The sequence below is a fragment of the Pongo abelii genome, chromosome 20 (assembly GCF_028885655.2).
Source record: "Pongo abelii isolate AG06213 chromosome 20, NHGRI_mPonAbe1-v2.0_pri, whole genome shotgun sequence".
Lineage (NCBI taxonomy): Eukaryota > Metazoa > Chordata > Mammalia > Primates > Hominidae > Pongo > Pongo abelii.
Genome location: NC_072005.2, coordinates 6,768,729 through 6,787,581, shown reverse-complemented (window position 1 = coordinate 6,787,581; position 18,853 = coordinate 6,768,729). Strand labels below are relative to the sequence as shown.

At 46.3% G+C, this 18,853-nt stretch overlaps 1 protein-coding gene across 1 annotated transcript in view; it reads right to left on the bottom strand.

Annotated features, from left to right (window-relative positions):
- Positions 1-18,853, bottom strand: part of VAV1 (vav guanine nucleotide exchange factor 1) — an 82,231-nt gene that overhangs the window by 33,726 nt on the left and 29,652 nt on the right. Inside the window, exons 2-6 of the mRNA XM_024237031.2 lie at positions 2,260-2,376; positions 1,381-1,439; positions 1,202-1,270; positions 731-839; positions 546-641 (exon numbers count right to left, since the gene is read on the bottom strand). Coding sequence (XP_024092799.1) covers positions 546-641; positions 731-839; positions 1,202-1,270; positions 1,381-1,439; positions 2,260-2,376 — 450 coding nt within the window. The remainder of the gene's footprint in view (positions 1-545; positions 642-730; positions 840-1,201; positions 1,271-1,380; positions 1,440-2,259; positions 2,377-18,853) is intronic.

Genomic DNA, 18,853 nt, shown 5'->3' with positions numbered 1-18,853 from the left:
TATATTAAAAATATATATCTATATAAAAAGATATATACCTATATCAATATATCTACATATTATTTATATTTTATATATTTATATTTTGTATATATTATTTACATATAGTTCTATATAAAAAACTATATATTTTATATCTTACAAATATCATATATCATATATTTATATTTTATACATATTATGTTTATATTTATATATATTTATATACTTTGTATATTTTATATATTTTCTATTTATGTATATGTTTAATATATTTATATATTTTTAATTTTGTATTTATTTTGTTTGTTTTTGGTTTTTTGACTGCTCCTGCAGGCAGTGTCCTATATTTTATATACATATTTTAATATATATATATGTCGGACTCATATTTATACATACATATGTAAGTCAGAGAAACTCAGAGACGGAGGCAGTCACAGAAAGGAAAAGCGATGGGGGCAGGAAAAGCCTCAGCTGCCCAGAGCGGCCGGACAGGTGGACGTGCACCTGCCGGCCCAGCTCCCGCGCATGCGCCTGGCAGGCGCTGGGTGGGAGGCGCCCACCTGCTGGATGGAGCCCAGCGTGTCCGTGTACTTCTCCTCCGTCTGCTGGATCTCCCGCAGGCAGCAGCAGCGCTTATCATACTCTGTCATCTTGGGCTGAGAGCGAGGGGAGAGGCCGGTGTTGGGGGGCCTGGGGCTGCCCCCCGCCCACGCCCTCCCCAGGCCAGACCCTCCACCTCACGCACCGGCATGGACACGGGCTCCGAGCGCATGAGGTCCTCATAGATCTCGTCGCCTTCCGCCTCCTCATTCTCCACGCAGTCATACAGGTCCTCATCCTCCTCCACCGTGTCGCTGTGGGTTGTGGGGTCAGGGATCCCTCGGACCTCTCCCAGATCACAGCAGGGTCCCCGCAGACCCCAGGGCAGGGCTTTGTCCCCCCCAAGACTCCCAGGGTGGGACCTCAGACTCCAAGGGCAGGCCATGTCCCTCCAAGCTCCAGGGCAGGGCCATGTCCCCCAAGACCCCAGGACAGTGCCATGTCCCCCAAGGCCCCAGGGCAGGGCTGTGTCTCCCCAGACTCCCAGGCAAGGTTGTGTGCCCCAGACACCAGGGTATGACCTTATTTCCCGGAGGGCAAGGCCATGTCCTCCCAGACCCTCCACCCCCAGGATGGTGCTGCAGTGAGCTGTACAGCCACAGTCCTGAGCACTCACTCGATCTGGTCGGACAGGCCACTGTAGATGTCTTCATCACCTACACTCTCCTCCTCGGTGGGGAAGGGCCTGCAGGGTCAGGAGGGTGTGAGCCAGGGGCCTGGGGGCTGGGTAGAAGTGGGGCTTCAGGGAGGGGGAGGATTGGGGCTAAATGGCCCAAGGCCCAGGTGGTTACTCACATGATCCCCCTGTTCTGGGCAATCGGGGTCCAGGACAGAGCAGACAGGGTGTAGATGACCTGTGACGGGGCAGTGGCCACTCAGTGAGCCCCTTGTACACCCCCACAGCAGAACACAGCTTCCAACTGCAAGGCTCTGTCTGAGGCGCTAGACCCCATGCCTCTTGGAAGCCTAATTCAGGATTTTCTCTACCTCCCATTCCCCATACCATCATTCCCTCAAATGAGCCCCACCCTTTGCTCCTATCTTTCTTTCTTTCTTTTATATATATATATATATATATATATATATATATATTTTAACAGAGTCTCACTCTGTCACCATCTTGGCTGATGGTGGCACCATCTCGGCTCACTGCAACCTCCGCCTCCTGGGTTCAAGCGATTCTCCTGCCTCAGCCTCCCGAGTAGCTGGGACTACAGGCACCGGCCACCACACCCGGCTAATTTTTTGTATTTTTAGTAGAGATGGGGTTTCACTGTGTTAGCCACGATGTTCTCAATCTCCTGACCTCGTGATCCGCCCACCTCAGCCTTCCAAAGTGCTGGGATTACAGGCGTGAGCCACTGTGCCTGGCCCTCTATCTTTCTATTTAATTCTCATAGCCACTCAGAGAGGGCAGGATGATAATATTCCCATATTTCAGATGAGAAATGGAGGGCTCAGAGAGGCACTGCCACGTAGCCAAGGTCACACAGCAAGTGTCAGAGCAGGAACTCAAACCCAGTTCCACATATCCCAAGCCAGTGCTATTTGCACCTTGTATATGGCCTGGTCTGGCTTGTCTGCCTGTCCCCTGACAGCCCTTAGCTTACCCAGTGTAGACGTCAATGGAAATGAACTGAAACTCAGTCTTTGGGCTTCAAGTGCGCAGCTCACCTTGCCAAAATCCTGCACATCGAAGAGGTCAAAGGCTTCAAAGAGCTCGCTCCGCTTGAGGCCGAACTTCTCACAGCAGGTGGACAGGAAGGTTCTAATGTTCTTAAGGCACAGGAACTGTGAGGAGACAGAGAAATGAGGGTGGGGGAGTATGAAAGGGCAGGGGAAAAACAGACCCCCAGGCCACCTGGCTTGGGGACTGGTGTGGAGGGGAAATGAAAGCACAGACTCCCTTCCATGAAATTAAATTATCTTCTGATAAAGATTAAGCTGTGCCTGATCTAGATCTACACTCTGAACATTTTTATTGAGTTAAAATTCACAAAAGATAAAATTAATCACTAACGGTTAAACAAATGTGGTATATCCATACAATGGAATATTATTCAGCCGTAAAAAGGAATGAAGCACTGATTCATACTACAATGTGGATGACCTCAAAAACATTTTGAACTACTCAGGAGGCTGAGATGAGTGGATCACTGAGCCCAGGAGTTCGAGCCTGCAGTGAGCTATGATGGCACCACTGCACTCCAGCCTGGGCAACAAAGAAAGACCCTGTCTCAAACAAACAAACAAAAAACCATGCCTCCTGCCTCCACCTCCCAAGTAGCTAGGACTACAGTCATGTGTCGCAACACCCAGCTAATTTCTGTATTTTTTGTAGAGACGAGGTCTCGCTATGTTGCCCAGGCTGGTCTTGAACTCCTGGACTTGAGGAATCTGCCTGCCTTGGCCTCCTAAAGTGCTGAGATTACAGGTGGGAGCCACCATGCCTGGCCATCCCTAAGCTTTTTTATTTCATGAGCCAAAACATTCCTTTTCTTGTTTAAGTCACTTTAGATTCAGTTGCCATGGCCTGCAACCAAAAGATATTAACTAATGAAACAGCCGGGCACATGTAACATGGCCCCAGCTTTTGAGTATCTGGAAAAAGAAAAAGAAAGAAAGAAACCTTTGTATTCTTGCATTTGCCAAGCATTGGCTCATCCAATGTCCCAACAGGTTCAGCACTCTCTGAGGTTCCCCAGATCCTGAAAAATTCTAACCAGCCTTCCATCCACCAGCCTCCCACAGCTTGTAGACTTGGCCTCTCCCACAGCCCCCAACATTCTCCATGAAGTCAGTGTGGACCAAGAGTCCTAAAGCAGACTCGTCAGTAGAGTTGGTTAAAATCCATCTTCCAAAGCCACGTATTGCATGCATCTATTTATATGAAATGTCCAGTACAGGCAAATCCACACAACGGAATATTACTCAGCCATAAAAAAGGAGCAAAATGCTGTTCCACACTATGACATGGATGAACCTTAAAAACATGCTCAGTGAAAGAAGCAAATCACAAAATGCCATGTATTGTACAATTCTATTCATAGGAAATGTCCAGAATAGTTCGGAGACTAAAAGTCCAAGATCAATGTGTCAGTAGGGTTGGTTTCTTCAAAACACAGGTCCCAACAAGAGTGAGACTCCATCTCAAAAGAAAAAAAAAATTGCATTTCTTGGAAGCTTACTACACATGGTTAGGCATTCAGATTAACTCCATTCTCATAACCACACTGTGAGTGTTTATACCCTTTTGAGATGGAGTCTTGCTCTGTTGCCCAGGCTGGAGTGCAGTGGCACCATCTCGGCTCACTGCAACTTCCGCCTCCCAGGTTCAAGCAGTTCTCCCACCTCAGCCTCCCGAGTAGCTGGAACTACAGGCGTGTGCCACCACGTCCAGCTGATTTTTGTATTTGTTGCTAGAGATGGGGGTTTCACTGTGTTGTCCAGGCTGGTCTTGAACTGACCTCAAGTAATGCACCTGCCTCGGCCTCCCAGAGTGCTGGGATTACAGGCATGAGCCACCACACCCATCTATGTCCATTTTACCTACAAGAAAGCAGGCTTAGATCAGTGTGGGGATGCTGCTTGAGACTGACAGCAAGAGTAAGTTAGGGGAGGAGCTGCAATTAAATTCCGAGATGGTATGAATCTAGAACCCACGTTCTGTGTGTGTGTATGTGTGTGTCTGTGTGTGTCTGCATGTGTGTGTCTGCATGTGTGTGTCTGCATGTGTGTGTGTCTGTGTGTGTATGTGTCTGTGTGTGTGTGTCTGTGTGTGTATGAGAGAGAGAGAGAGCGAGAGAGAGATGCTCTCACCCTGTTGTACAGGCTGGAGTGCAATGATGCAATCATAGCTCACTGCAGCCTTCACCTCCTGGGACCAAGCAATGCTCCCAGCTCAGCCTCCCAAGCAGCCAGGACAATGGATGTGTGCCACCACATCCAGCTAATTTTATAAATGTTTTTGTAGCCGGGCGTGGTGGCTCACACCTGTAATCCCAGCACTTTGGGAAGCCAAGGCGGGCAGATCATGAGGTCAGGAGATCGAGACCATCCTGACTAACACGGTGAAACCCCGTCTCTACCAAAAACACAAAAAAATTAGCCGGGCGTGGTGGCGGGCGCCTGTAGTCCCAGCTACTCAGGAGGCTGAGGCAGGAGAATGGTGTGAACCCAGGAGGCGGAGCTTGCAGTGAGCCGAGATTGCGCCACTGCACTCCAGCCTGGGCGACACAGCGAGACTCTGTCTCAAAAAAAAAAAAAATTTTTGTAGAGACAGAGAGTTTCATTATGTTGCCCAGGCTGGTCCTCAAGCAATCCTCCTGCCTTAGCCTCCCTAAATGTTGGTATTAAGGGTGGGAGCCACAACTCCCAGCTGAGCCTGCTTTCTTGACCACAGCCTTTTCTCTTTACCTTGTGTGTAGTGGAAGCCAGCATGAGTTTCCACCCACCGTGCTCTCAATTTTCAGCATGCTACAGAGATAACGTGGACTCCTCCCAGCAACTCTTCAAGGTAAGTAATATTATTATCCTCATTTTACAGAGAAGGAAACTGAGGTGAGACACACAGCTGGGATGCAAACTCAGGCAGCATGACTTCCAAGCCTGTGCGCAACCATTATGCCATAGCTGTATGTGTGAATTGATTTGGCACTTAGTGTCTGTTGTAACCCTGTTTCTCATACTTCCATTTGCAGAATGAATCATCTTCTCAATTGCTGCCACAGTCTATGTAACCCATTGCACATGGAACATGAACTTTAACTCTTTTGTGTTTAAGAAGAGAACTTTACATCCTCCTACAAAACTAAGCTCATGTGCTACAAACAGAAACAACTGTGTGATGGGTGTGATGGCTCATACCTGTAATCCCCGCACTTTGGGAAGCCAAGGCGAGAGGATCACTTTGAGGTCAGGGGTTTGGGACCAGCCTGAGCAACATGGAGAGACACTGTCTCTACAAAAAATACAAAAATTAGCCTGGTGTGATGGCCAGTAGTCCCAGCTACTTGGGAGGCTGAGGCAGGAGGATCACTTGAGGCCAGGAGGTAGAGGTTGCAGTGAGCTATGATCGCACCACTGCACTCCAGCCCAGGCAACACAATGAGACCCTGTCTCAAAATAAATAAATAAATAAATAAATAAATAAATAAATAACTGAAAGAAGAAGCAACTGTAGAATAAATATGGTTCAAACAATGTTACTAAATTCTAGGCAGATTCTGTTGCTTGCCCAAGGCTCTGACCCAAGACCTGTTCTCTCTTTGTCAAAAAGAGAAATTTGCAACAGAAGACACATGAAAGATGCGGTAGCAACTCAACATTCATTCCTGACCAAAAGAAAAAGGGGGAAAAAATCTCTTGGCAAAGTAAAAATGGAAGGGAACTTCTGTAACCTGATAAAGAAGGTCTTCAGAAAACCTAGACCGAAACACTATACTTAATAACGAGATGTTGAAAAGATTCCCTTTGAAATCAGAACTACGCAAGGGAACCTGCTATCACCATTTCTATTCAACATTGTATTGAAGATCTCAGCCTGTACTACAAGACAAGACAAGGCAGAAGAAAAAGGGAAAGAAAGAAAGAAAGAAAGAAAGAAAGAAAGAAAGAAAGGAAGGAAGGAAGGAAGGAAGGAAGGAAGGAAGGAAGGAAGGAAGAAAGAAAGAAAGAAAGTCATTTTTGCAGAAGAAGCAATCATCAACATAGAAATTCCCAAAGAATATACAGATAAATTGCTGAAAGTAATAAAATTATTTGGCAGTGTGGCTGAATACAAAACCAATATACAAAGTGTACTAAGTGTCAGTACATAAGCAAAAATAACTCACAAATTAAAAAAAAAAATTTGTGAAATCCTAGAGTAAGCAAAACTAACCTATGATGATAGAAATCAAATCAGTGGTTGCTTCTGGGGCAAGAGAGAAGGTAGAGATTGACTCAGAGAGACCACAAGTGATGGAAGTGTTCTGTTTTGATAAGAGTGTGGATTGCACAAGTGTCCACAGTTGCTAGAACTGATTGAATGATAAAATGAAGAATTTAGCATTTCACACAGGGAAATCAGACTTTGATTTTAAAAGGACACTATTGACTGTAGCCTAGAAGATGTGAAACAAAACTACATAAAGCTAGTGACCTAAACAAAATAGAATGTATACCAGTTCCTTTCTAGCAAGACTCAGTGTTTTGTTTTATTTTATTTATTCATTCATTGATTTATTTTTAGAGACAGGATATCACTCTGTCACCCAGGCCAGAGTGCAGTGGCACGATCATAGTTCACTGTAACCTTGACCTCTTGGGCTCAAAAGATCCTCCTGCGTCAGTCTCCCAAGTAGCTGGGACTACAAGCATATGCCATCATACCTGGCTAATTTTTTTTAAAGATTTTTTTATAGAGACAGGGTGTCACTATGTCACCCAGGCTGGTCTTCAACTCCTGGCCTCAAGTGACTCTCCCACCACAGGCTCTCAAAGTGCTGAGATTACAGGTATGAGCCACCGCACCCAGCCCCAAGACTCAAGTTTTAAAATCTTCAATTCTCTCCACAATTGAGCTATAAATTTAATCCAATTTCAATTAAAAACCCCAGAATGGTTTTTCATTGAACTTGACATACAAATCCTAAGATTTGTATAGAAAACTTCAGTCATGAGTAGCCAATATACTCCTACAGAGGGAAAATAAAGGGTATGAGTCCTACCGAATATTAAGACACCATAAATCTACAGTAATTAAGACAATGTGTTTGTAGTAGCCAGCCTCCAAGATGGCCCCCAATGGTCCATAGCTCCTAGTATTCATACATAAGTTAAGATGCCCTTTTGTAATCCCCTCCCACATTGAACCAAGACTGGCAATGTGTCACTAAAAGAACAGGGTGGAAGAAACAAGATGTGAGTTCTCAAGACTAAATAATGGAACATATCGAAGCTCCATTTTGGTCTCTTGGACCACTCACCAGCGACCATGTTGTGAGGCCACTCAATCAGTCCTGTGGGGAGCCCCAGGTGGAGAGGAGCTGAAGCTCTATGTGACCCAGCCACTCAGGAAGTAGACCCTCCAGCTAAGGCCTTCAGATGACTGCAGCCCCAGCCGACATCTGTGTGCAACCTCATTAGAAACCCCAAACGGGAACTGCCTAGATGAGCTATTTCAGAATTCCTGACCCAAATAATCCATGAGCATAATAAATGGTTGTTTTATACAATTAAGTTTGGGGATAATTTGTTACTTAGCAATAAATAGGTAACATAAGGATAAAGGCAAATGAACCAACATGAAGGGTTTATGCCTACTGTGTCATGTTGTTGTAATTCAATTACATGATGCATAAAAAGGGCTGGACGTTTCAAGTTCTGGAAATTATCATTATCATCATGATAGTGATATCGTTATCACCACCATCATCACCATCACCATACTCGTCATCACCATTCTTATCACCACCATCATCACCATCACCATACTTGTCATCACCATTCTTATCATCATCATCATTATCACCACCATCACCATCATCGTTACCATTATAACCATCACCACCATCATTACCACAATCGTATTCATGACTGTGACCATCACCACCATCATCATCATCACCATCATCATCTTAGCTCCAGCTGGGAAACCCAAGAGCATTCACCAACCCATCAATTTTTGTATTTTGGGTTGTTTTTGTTTCTGTTTTTGTTTTGAGATAGAGTCTCCCTCTGTCGCCCAGGCTGGAAAGCAGTGGCGTGATCTTGGCTCACTGCAACCTCCACCTCCCAGGTTCAAGTGTCTCAGCCTCCCAAATAGCCGGGATTATAGGAGCCCACCACCATGCCCTGCTAATTTTTGTATTTTCTTTTTAGTAGAGACAGGGTTTCACCATGTTGGCCAGGCTGGTCTTGAACTCCTTACCTCAAGTAATCTGCGTGCCTTGGCCTCCCAAAGTGCTGGGATTACAGGTGTGAACCACTGCACCCGGTCAATTTTTGAAACTGGAAAGGACCTCAGATATTAACCAGCTACTAATCTTCATCACTCATCACTCAGAGACAGAAACCCAAAGAGTGAGAAGAAGGGTTTACTCAAGAGCACAAATCGAACTGAGTGTTACTGCCTCCAAGCCCTTAGTTCTCTGTTCCTGCTGTCTACCTTGGGCAGAGGCCACTAAAGATCCACCAAAATTCGTGTTTTCTCTTCCATAATATGGAATTGCTGCTGGAAAATGGTTGCCCAGCTAAGGACTGCATTTCTCATCTCTCCTTGAATGTGGATGCAGTCATGTGACTGCTTCTGGCCAATAGAATAGGAGCATCTGTCATAAGCATCACTTTCAGGGCACTGTATTTAAGGAGAAATTACTTCTCCATACCTCCTGTCTCCCTATTTTCTGCAGGCTGAGACTCTAAGGGATGGCAAAACTGCAAATGAAAGTAGCCTGGGTCCCTGAATTACTCTGTGGGGAAAAGCCCCCTGACCTGGAACCAGAAGCACATGCATTGTACTGTTTTGTGTACGAGAAATAAATCTTTACTATGTTAAGTCACTGAAATGTCTTGTTTGTTACAGTAGCTGGTGTTATCCTGATGAAGTACCCTTTGGGCCAGAGTTAGCTGTGATGTGTCTGTCTGATCCTCAGAGACCTCGTGGATCTCCATTCCAGCTTCTCTTGCCAATTCTTACAGTAATTATATGCAGAGAGATGAATAAAGAACTGATGTCTGGGCGAAAATTTCCTCTCCTGTTTGCCTGGTGAACTCCTACTCATCCTTCAACGCCCATCTCCAATATCTCTTCTTCCAGGAAGCCTTCCCCAGTGTCTTCAGCCAAGCAGAGTCCTCATTCTTCCGCCACTGCAGCCTCCCTTAATATGATGTCCCTCCCCAACCTAGGCCTGACAATGAAGATGCCTTGTGTCACCTCTGAATCCTGAACATCACATGGTGGCATGCAATAGTGCTCAATTTATTGAATAAATAAATGAGGCTGGGCATGGAGGCTGACACCTATAATCCCAGCACTATGGGAGGCCAAAGACGGTGGATCACTTGAAGTCAGGAGTTCGAGACCAGCCTGGCCAACATGGTGAAATGCTGTCTCTACTAAAACTACACAAATTAGCCGGGCATGGTGGTGCATGCCTGTAATCCCAGCTACTTGAGAGGCTGAGGCAGGAGGATCACTTGAACCTGGAAGGTAGAGGTTGCAGTGAGCCGAGATCGTGCCACTGCACTCCAGGCTGGGCAACAGAGCAAGACACCATCTCAAAAATAAATAAATAAATAAATAAATAAATAAATAAATAAATAAATAAATGTGAATAACAGAGCAACTAGAAGACAGTCTGTACCTCCGTTCCAGACCAGGACCAAGGTTTTGGAACAACAGTTGAAAGCATGCCTTTTCATTGCAATCCATTTCTTTGCTTACAGCTGGGGAAACAGGTTCATTCTTTCAACAATGGGCACCTCAAACTTAACAGGTCCAAGATTGACATCATTGCCAGTTCAAACTTGCTCTCCCTCCAGCCTCTTCATCTCACAATTGCTCCATCACCACCCTGCAATTTGGCTTAGGAAACCAAGATGATTTTCAACACTCCCTAATCCTTCAGAATCAAGTTAGAGTAATTTTTTTTTTGAGATGGCATTTCGCTCTTGTCACCCAGCCTGGAGTGCAATGATGTGGGCATGCACCACCACATCTGGCTAACTTTTTATTTGTAGAGATGAGGTCTTGCTCTGTCACCCAGACTGAAGTGCAGTGGCACAATCATAGCTCACTGCAGCCTTCACCTTCTGGGCTCAATCAATCCTCTTGCCTCAGCCTTCTGAGTGTTGGGACTAGTGGCGTGCACCACCATGCCCAGATATCTTTATTTTTATTTTTTGTAGAGACAGGGTCTTGTTATGTTGTCCAGGCTGGTTTCAAACTCCTGGCCTCAAACAATTAGCTCGTCTTGGCTTCCCGAAGTGCTGGTATTACAGACATGAGCCACTGCACCTGGCTGTAAGTGTTGATTCATTGAATCCTCCATTTCCAGTCAATCAATAGATCATTCAGATTCTACATCCAAACCGTCTCTCACATCTAAGCTCTTCTCACCATCCCCGTTCCCAAATCCTAGAGCAGCCACCACAGTGATCACCTTTGTGGCTGCAACAGCCTCCTCAGTGGTCTTCCTGATCCGTTTTATACTCCTCCCTGCACATCTTCACACAGCAAATCTAACCACGTCAATCTCCTCTTGAAACCTTGCCATGGTTCCCCCATCATCCTCAACACAAAGTCCAACCTCACCACTGCCCCTGCTGACTTCTCTGATGACTCTACTCTTTTTTTCTCATTTACCTCTCCCACCTCTGCTCCAGCCAGGTAGAAATGGTTGCCACATGCTAAATGCAACCTATCTTACTGTCTCTCATCTCCAGGTCTCGTATATAAGGTTGCCTCTGCCCTGAATGCCCTTTGTGGTAGATTACAAATACTTTCCAGCTCCTACCATCCAAAGAGAGAATTGCCGGCTATGGTGGCTCACGCCTGTAATCCCAAGACATGATTGGGAGGATTGGGTGGGGTGGGAGAATTGCTTGAGGCCAGGAGTTCAAGACCAGCCTGGCAACAAAGCAAGACCCCGTCTCTACAAATAAATTTAAAATTAGCCAGGTGTGGTGGCACATGCCTATAGTTCCAGCTACTCAGGAGGCTGAGGATCAATTGAGTCCAGGAGTTTGAGGTTGCAGTGAGCTAAGATCAAGTCACTGCACCCCAGCTTGGGTGACAAAACGAGACCCTATCTCAAAAAAAAAAAAAAAAAAAAAAAAAGGTAGATTCTAAGTCTTTATTTTTTGTGTCTGGGTTGGTCTTGTGACTTGCGTTAGCCCATAGAGGCTTTGCAACTTCTCCTGTTGCTTTCTTGGAATACTCCTGCCGAATTCAAGCACTCAGGCTAAATTGCCAGAGGATGAGAGACCGTGTGGAGCAGAGACAAGCACCTAGCTAAAGGTATCCTATACTAATCAACTGGCCAACCAGCAGATATGTGAATGAGGCCCTCCTAGACTACCTACCCCAGCCAAGTTATTAGCTAACTGCAGAGATCACCTATCTGCCCAGACAATTTACCAAATGAATTGGAATAACAAATGTTGTCTTTAAGCCATTCCATTTTAAGGGACTGTTTGTTGCACAGCAAATACAATGTGTAATTCTAGGTTGCATTCTTAAAGGGAGGAACATTCTAGCCCCTTTATCTGGCTGGCAAGTGAGTATGGTGATGAGTATTCTTGGAAACTGAGGACAAAGGAAATTCACAGGTGGCGTAACAACAGAACAGGAGGAGCTGGTCTTCGACACTGTAGAAAGGACCATGCCAGCCTTGCACTGATTAAGCTCAGATTATTGCATAAGAAATAAATAATCTTCAGTTTTATTTAAGTCATTGTTACTTTTGTTCTCTGCTACACAGAGTGACTTACCTCCCAGTTTGCCAAGGATGACCCAAGCTTATGCCTGTTGTCCTAGGGTAATTATTGGGGAGGACAGAATTGGTTGGGGTTTTTTTGAACTTTTTTTTTTAATTTTTTTTTGTTTTATTATTATTATTATTATCACATGAACTTTTTTTTTGAGATGAAGTCTCACTCTTGTCACCCAGGCTGGAGTGCAATGGTGTGATCTTGGCTCACTGCAACCTCCGCCTCCTGGGTTCAAACGATTCTCCTCCTTCAGCCTCCCGAGTAGCTGGGATTACAGGCACCTGCCACCACACCTGGCTAATTTTTGTATTTTTAGTAGAGACGGGTTTCACCATGTTGGCAAGGCTGGTCTCAAACTCCTGACCTCAGGCAATCCACCTGCCTCAGCCTCCCAAAGTGCTGGGATTATAGGCTTGAGCCATCGCGCCCGCCCTTTTTTTAATTTTTTTTTTTTTTTTGAGACAGAGTCTCACTCTGTCACCCAGGATGGAGTGCAGTGGCACAGTCTTGACTCACTGCAACCTCTGGCTCCTGGGTCCAAGCAATTCTCCTGCTCAGCCTCCTAAGTAGCTGGGATTACAGGTGAGTGCCACCATGCCCAGCTAATTTTTGTATTTTTAGTAGAGACGGGGTTTCACCATCTTGGTCAGACTAGTCTCGAACTCCTGACCTCGTGATCTGCCCACCTCGGCCTCCCAAAGTGCTGGGATTAGAGGCGTGATTTTAACTTTTTTTTTAAAGACAGGGTCTCACTCTTTTGCCCAGCTGAGTGCGGTGGTGTGATTACAGCTCACTGCAGCCTCCACCTCCTGGGCTCAAGTGATCCTCCCACCTCAGCCTCCAGAGTAGCTCCCAGTACCAGCCTCCTGGTACCGGTCCATGGTCTGTTAGGAACTGGGCCACAAATCAGGAGGTGAGTGGCGGGCAGGTGAGCTAGCATAGCTTCATCTGTATTTACAACCACTCCCCATTGCTCACATTACCACCTAAGCTCCACCTCCTGTCAGATAACCTGCAGCGTTAGAGCCTCATAGGAGTGCAAACCCTACTGTGAACTCCACATGTGAGGGATCTACCTTGTGTGCTCCTTATCGGGAATCTAGTGCCTGATGATCTGTCACTGTCTCCCATCACCTCCAGATGGGATCATCTAGTTGCAGGAAAACAAGCTCAGGGCTCCCACTGATTCTACATTATGGTGAATTGTATACTTATTTCATTATACGTTACAATGTAATAATGATAGAAATAAAGGGAACAATAAATGTAATGCATTTGAATCATCCTGAAACCATCCCCCCTAACTCTGACCCATGGAAAAATTGTCTTCCACAAAACCAGTCCCTGCTACCAAAAAGGTTGGAGACTGCTGCTCTATAGGTTTAGATGATAAATTAATCTCTACCTAACTGTTACAGTAGCCAAACCTCTATCCTAATGAATACATAGCATCGATTACCACAGGCTGTAACCTTCTGAACAGATCATGGAATCCCAGTAGACTGGGATGACCATGAGAGCAGAAACAAGTTCTTATCAACCATCACATTCCCTGCTGCTGGGACACAGTAGACAAGTCAATGAGGGATGGTGGAAAGAATGAACATATTCATTAACTAATTATGCACACATCAATACCCCTTCCTCTTTCTCTTCTAGCAACATGGGCTGAGAGGGGCTCCACCCCCAGTTTCAGTCAATTAGCATGGCCCATCCCCTTGCCTATGGCTATTGGTTCAGAGATTAACACATGACCCACTTCAGACCAATGAGAGAGTGCAAATCCCGGATCTTAAGTTCCAGCTTCCGGGACAGTGATTTACTCTCAGCTACGTTGGTCAAGAGTGAGGTTAGGCGGTCTGGAGCAACTGCAGCTACTTTGCTGCCATGAGTGGGAGATCCTAGATTTACAAAGCCAGAAAAGGAATCCATCACAGAGACATGCAGTCCTTGATGACATTGTTGGAGCTACTGAATGAAGCCATACTTAAAACCCACATAAGAGTTTGCTTCTATTCCAAAACGGCATTGAGAAAAAATTATTTTCATTAAAAAAAAATTGTTGGCCATGCATGGTGGCTCACGCCTGGAATCCCAGCACTTTGGGAGCCCATGGCGGGTGAATCACAAGGTCAGGAGTTTGAGACCAGCCTGACCAACACGGTGAATCCCCGTTTCTACTAAAAATACAAAAATTAGCTGGGCGTGGTGGAATGCACCTGTAATCCCAGCTACTTGAACCCGGGTGGCAGAGGTTGCAGTGAGCCGAGATCGTGCCACTGTACTCCAGGCTGGGTGACAGAGTGAGACTGTCTCCAAAAAAAAAAAAAAAAAAAAAAAAAGCTTCATTTACAAAAACAGGTGGCAGGCTGCATTTGGCCCACAGGTCATGGTTTGTTGACCTGTAATTAGGTTTTCTGTCATTTGCAGACTTCTTGGGGGCATAGCCACTGCCTTGATGGAACACCAGACTTTGTTAGACGGGACAAAGTTGAGGGAATCAGCCCATAAACCCCTTTAGCATTCAAGACACTTCCATCAGGGCAGTCCAGAGGCTCTAGGCTGATCTTCCTTCCTTCCTTCCTTCTTCCTTCCTTCTTCCTTCCTTCTTCCTTCCTCCTTCCTTCTTCCTTCCTTCTTCCTTCCTCCTTCCTTCTTCCTTCCTTTCTCCTTCCTTCCTTCTTCCTTCCTTCCTTCTTCCTTCCCTCCTCTCTTTTAGTTTCTTTTTTATTCATATATATGAATAAATATTACTATATATAATATTCATATAGTGTGTGTGCATGTATATATACACACATATGTGTAAGCTGTATAATTATTTCATCATATATTACAATGTAATAATAATAGAAATAAAGTGAACAATAAATGTAATGTGCTTGATTCATCCTGAAACCATCCCCCCAACTCATGTGTGTTTGTGCATGTGTATATATATGTGTGTGTGTGTGTGTGTATATATGTATATCTATCTGTAGAGATGGGGGTCTCACTATGTTGCCCAGGCTGGTCTCGAGCTCCTGGGCTCAAGTGATTCTCCTGCCTCAGCCTCCTAAGGTGCTGGGATTACAGATGTGAGCCACCACGCCTGGTCTATTTTCTTTGTTTTTGTTTTGTTTTGTTTTGTTTTGTTTTGTTTGAGATGGAGTCTTGCTCTGTGGCCCAAGCTAGAGTGCAGTGTTGTGATCTCGGCTCGCTGCAACCTCCACCTCCCGGGTTCAAGCGATGCTCCTGCCTCAGCCTCCTGAGTAGCTGAGATCACAGGTGTGTGCCACCATGCCCAGCTAATTTTTGTATTTTTAGTAGAGACGGGGTTTCACCATGTTGGCCAGGCTGGTCTCGAACTCCTGACCGTAGGTGATCCACCTGCCTCGGCCTCCCAAAGTGCTGGGATTACAGGCATGAACCACTGCGCCCGGCCTTACCACCCCTTTTCATGGCAATTACCTGATCACCCAAAAGTTACTACCCCTTCCCTAGAAATTTCTGCATAAACTGCCCTTTACTCTACATGTAATTAAAAGGAGGTATGGGCCGGGCACAGTGGCTCCCACCTGTAATCCCAGCACTTTGGGAGGCTGAGGCGGGCGGATCACAAGGTCAGGCCATCGAGACCATCCTGGCTAACACGGTGAAACCTCATCTCTACTAAAAATACAAAAAATTAGCTGGGCGTGGTGGTGGGCGCCTGTAGTCCCAGCTACTCGGGAGGCTGAAGCAGGAGAATGGCATGAACCTGGGAGGCGGAGCTTGCAGTGAGCCGAGATCACGCCACTGCACTCCAGCCTGGGCGACAGAGCAAGACTCTGTCTCTAAATAAATAAATAAATATAAATAGGACCGCCAAACTGCCCTGAGCTGCTACTCTCAGCCTGTGGGGTAGCCCTGCAAGAGCAGTCATGGAGCTGTAACACTGCCATGGCAATAAAGCTGTTTTCTTCTACCCTACCACTGGACTCACCCTTGAATTCTTTCCTTAGCCTGTGAGGCTTCTTGGTTTCACCCAAGAAGCCTCACAGGCTAAGCCCCACTTTGGGGCTTGCCTGCCGTGCGTCACATTCTCTGGATTTGGACACATGTATGATGACGGGTATCCACTATTATAGCGTCATAGAGAGTATTTTCACTGCCGTGGAAAGCTTCCATGCTCTGCCTATCCATCCCCCCTTTCCCACTAACCTCTGACAACTACTGATCTATTTACTGCTTCTACAGTTTTGTCTTTTCTGAAACATCACATAGCTGGTATCATACAGTATGTAGCCTTTTGAGACTGGCTTCTTTCACTTCGTAATATGCATTTGGGGTTCCTGTGTGTCTCTTCATGGCTTGAGAGCTCATCTCATCTCTCTTTAGTGCTGAATAATATTCCATTGTCTGCGCTGGGAGCAGTGGCTCACACCTGTAATCTCAGCACTTTGGGAGGACGAGGTGGCTGGATCACCTGAGGTCAGGAGTTTGAGGCCAGCCTGGCCAACATGGTGAAATCCCATCTCTACTAAAAACACAAAAATTAGCCAGGTGTGGTGGCAGGTGCCAGTAATCCCAGCTCCTCAGGAGGCTGAGGCAGGAGAATAGCTTGAACCTGGGAGGCAGAGGTTGCAGTGAGCCAAGACCACACCATTGCACTCCAGCCTGGACAACAAGGGCAAAAGTCCATCTCTAATAATAATAATAATATTCCATTGTCTGGATGTACCACAGCTTATTTAACCTTACGAGGAAGTAGGTGGAACTTGACTCCGGAGGTAGGGCTCAGACAACGGACCAGATTGAGGACTAGCTAAAACAGGGCTGGAGCAGAAGCACCTTTCCATAAGACATGCCCACCAGTGTGCCATGGCAGTTTGCCATTGTGATGGTAACACCAGCAGCTACTACTCCTTTCCCAAGACAATGACCCGACAACCCAGAAGTTACCACCCTTTTCCTAGAAATTTGCATAATCTGCCCTTTAATTTGCATATAATTAAAGTGGGTACAAATATGACTGCAACACTGACCACTCCAGGCTCACAGCCTGTGGGGTAGCCCTGCTCTGTGAGGAGCAGGACTTCTGCAACTGCCGCTATGCACTTTCACTTCAGTAAAAGCTACTGTCTAACACCTCCAGCTCACCCTGGAATTCTTTCCTGGGCAAAACCAAGAACCCTCCCAGGCTAAGCCCCAATTTAGGGCTTGCCTTGCCCTACATCGCATTCACCTACCGAAGGACATCTTTGTTGCTTCCCAGTTTCAGCAATCATGAATAAAGCCGCTACAAAGACTTGTGTGCAAGTTTTTGTGTGGACATAAATGTTCAATTCCTTTGGGTAAATAGAGGACCTCAATACCTAGTACCATGTCTGACACATAGTAGATGTTCAATAAAATCTGTTGAATGAATAAATCTCCCTTTGACAGAGGAAACAACTGAGGCTCAGAGAGGGGATACTGCCCGTCCAGGACCACACAGATAGGAATGGAGAACCAGATACCAGCACTGTGAGCCCAAAGTCTGTGCCTCTAACCTCTGTACAACACTGCCTCTTTGAACCACACTAAGCTGCTCCTGCCTCTTAGAGAGTGGCATAATGAGGGCGATCATGGGCAGGCAGGTCACCAGAGACAATAGAACAGATGGCTGTGTCTGTGGCTGAAGGGAGGAAGTTCCCTCCTGACCTCAGGGAGATCAGCTGAACCCGGAGACAGCTTCCTTCCAGTCATGTGATGCCTCAAAGAGGGGAAAGGGGGAATGATTCATCCCCTCTCCGGGCTGCAGTGGGGCCAGCTAAAGAAAGGGGCTCTGTCAGACAGCAGCAGGGACTGCAGTTAGACCACCAGAAAGGACGTCCTGGTCGCCTGAAGAGTGTGAGAAAGTGGCAAAGGACAGGAGGTCCTTTATTTTTTTAATTTTATTTTTTATTTTTTTAATTTTATTATGATTATACTTTAAGTTCTAGGGTACATGTGCACCATGTGCAGGTTTGTTACATATGTGTACATGTGCCATGTTGGTGTGCTGCACCCATTAACTCATCATTTAGCATTAGGTATATCTCCTAATGCTATCCCTCCCCGCTCCCCCCACCCCACAACAGTCCCCGGTGTGTGATGTTCCCCTTCCTGCGTCCATGTGTTCTCATTGTTCAATTCCCACCTATGAGTGAGAACATGCGGTGTTTGGTTTTTTGTCCTTGCGATAGTTTGCTGAGAATGATGGTCCTTTAAACAAACGTAGGAGAGACATATGAAGACGGTTCCTCCCTGCTGGGGGCAACCCCCCTCAGGGCCCCTCTTCCTTCCTCCAGGAAGAGGCGGGCACCCATTGTGCTGGCATCTTGCCCATATGCAAATCAGCACCCAGGCGCACTGTGGTGAACCCTGAGGTTCATTCTTCCCCATTTGCCAGCCAGTCTCCCATCAACAAAACCCCTGCCCAAGATGAAGAAAGAGCCAGAAAGGTCAGCTGGCTTTCCATGCTCCTTCGGGGAAGCAGTGTGCAGGGACAGAGGCCTCTGGGGTCTGGCAGAAGGGGACCCAGAGCCAAGCACTACAGCAGCAATCAACTCCCCACCCCCACCCCAGCACCAGGGAGCCGGCCGGAAACCGGAAATGCCTGTTACCAGGGCTTGGTTGGGGAGATAGAAAAAAGGGTGGGTGGAGGGGCCCTTTGCATTCAACCCACCAGCCCCTTAATCAGGCAACCTCAAGCTCCCGAGGGTTCCCAGAGAGGGCGGGTGTGCTGTGCACCCTTTCAAAGCTCCAAAGCAGGGGTGCAGAGTGTGCACGCCTCATCCTAGCCCTCCAA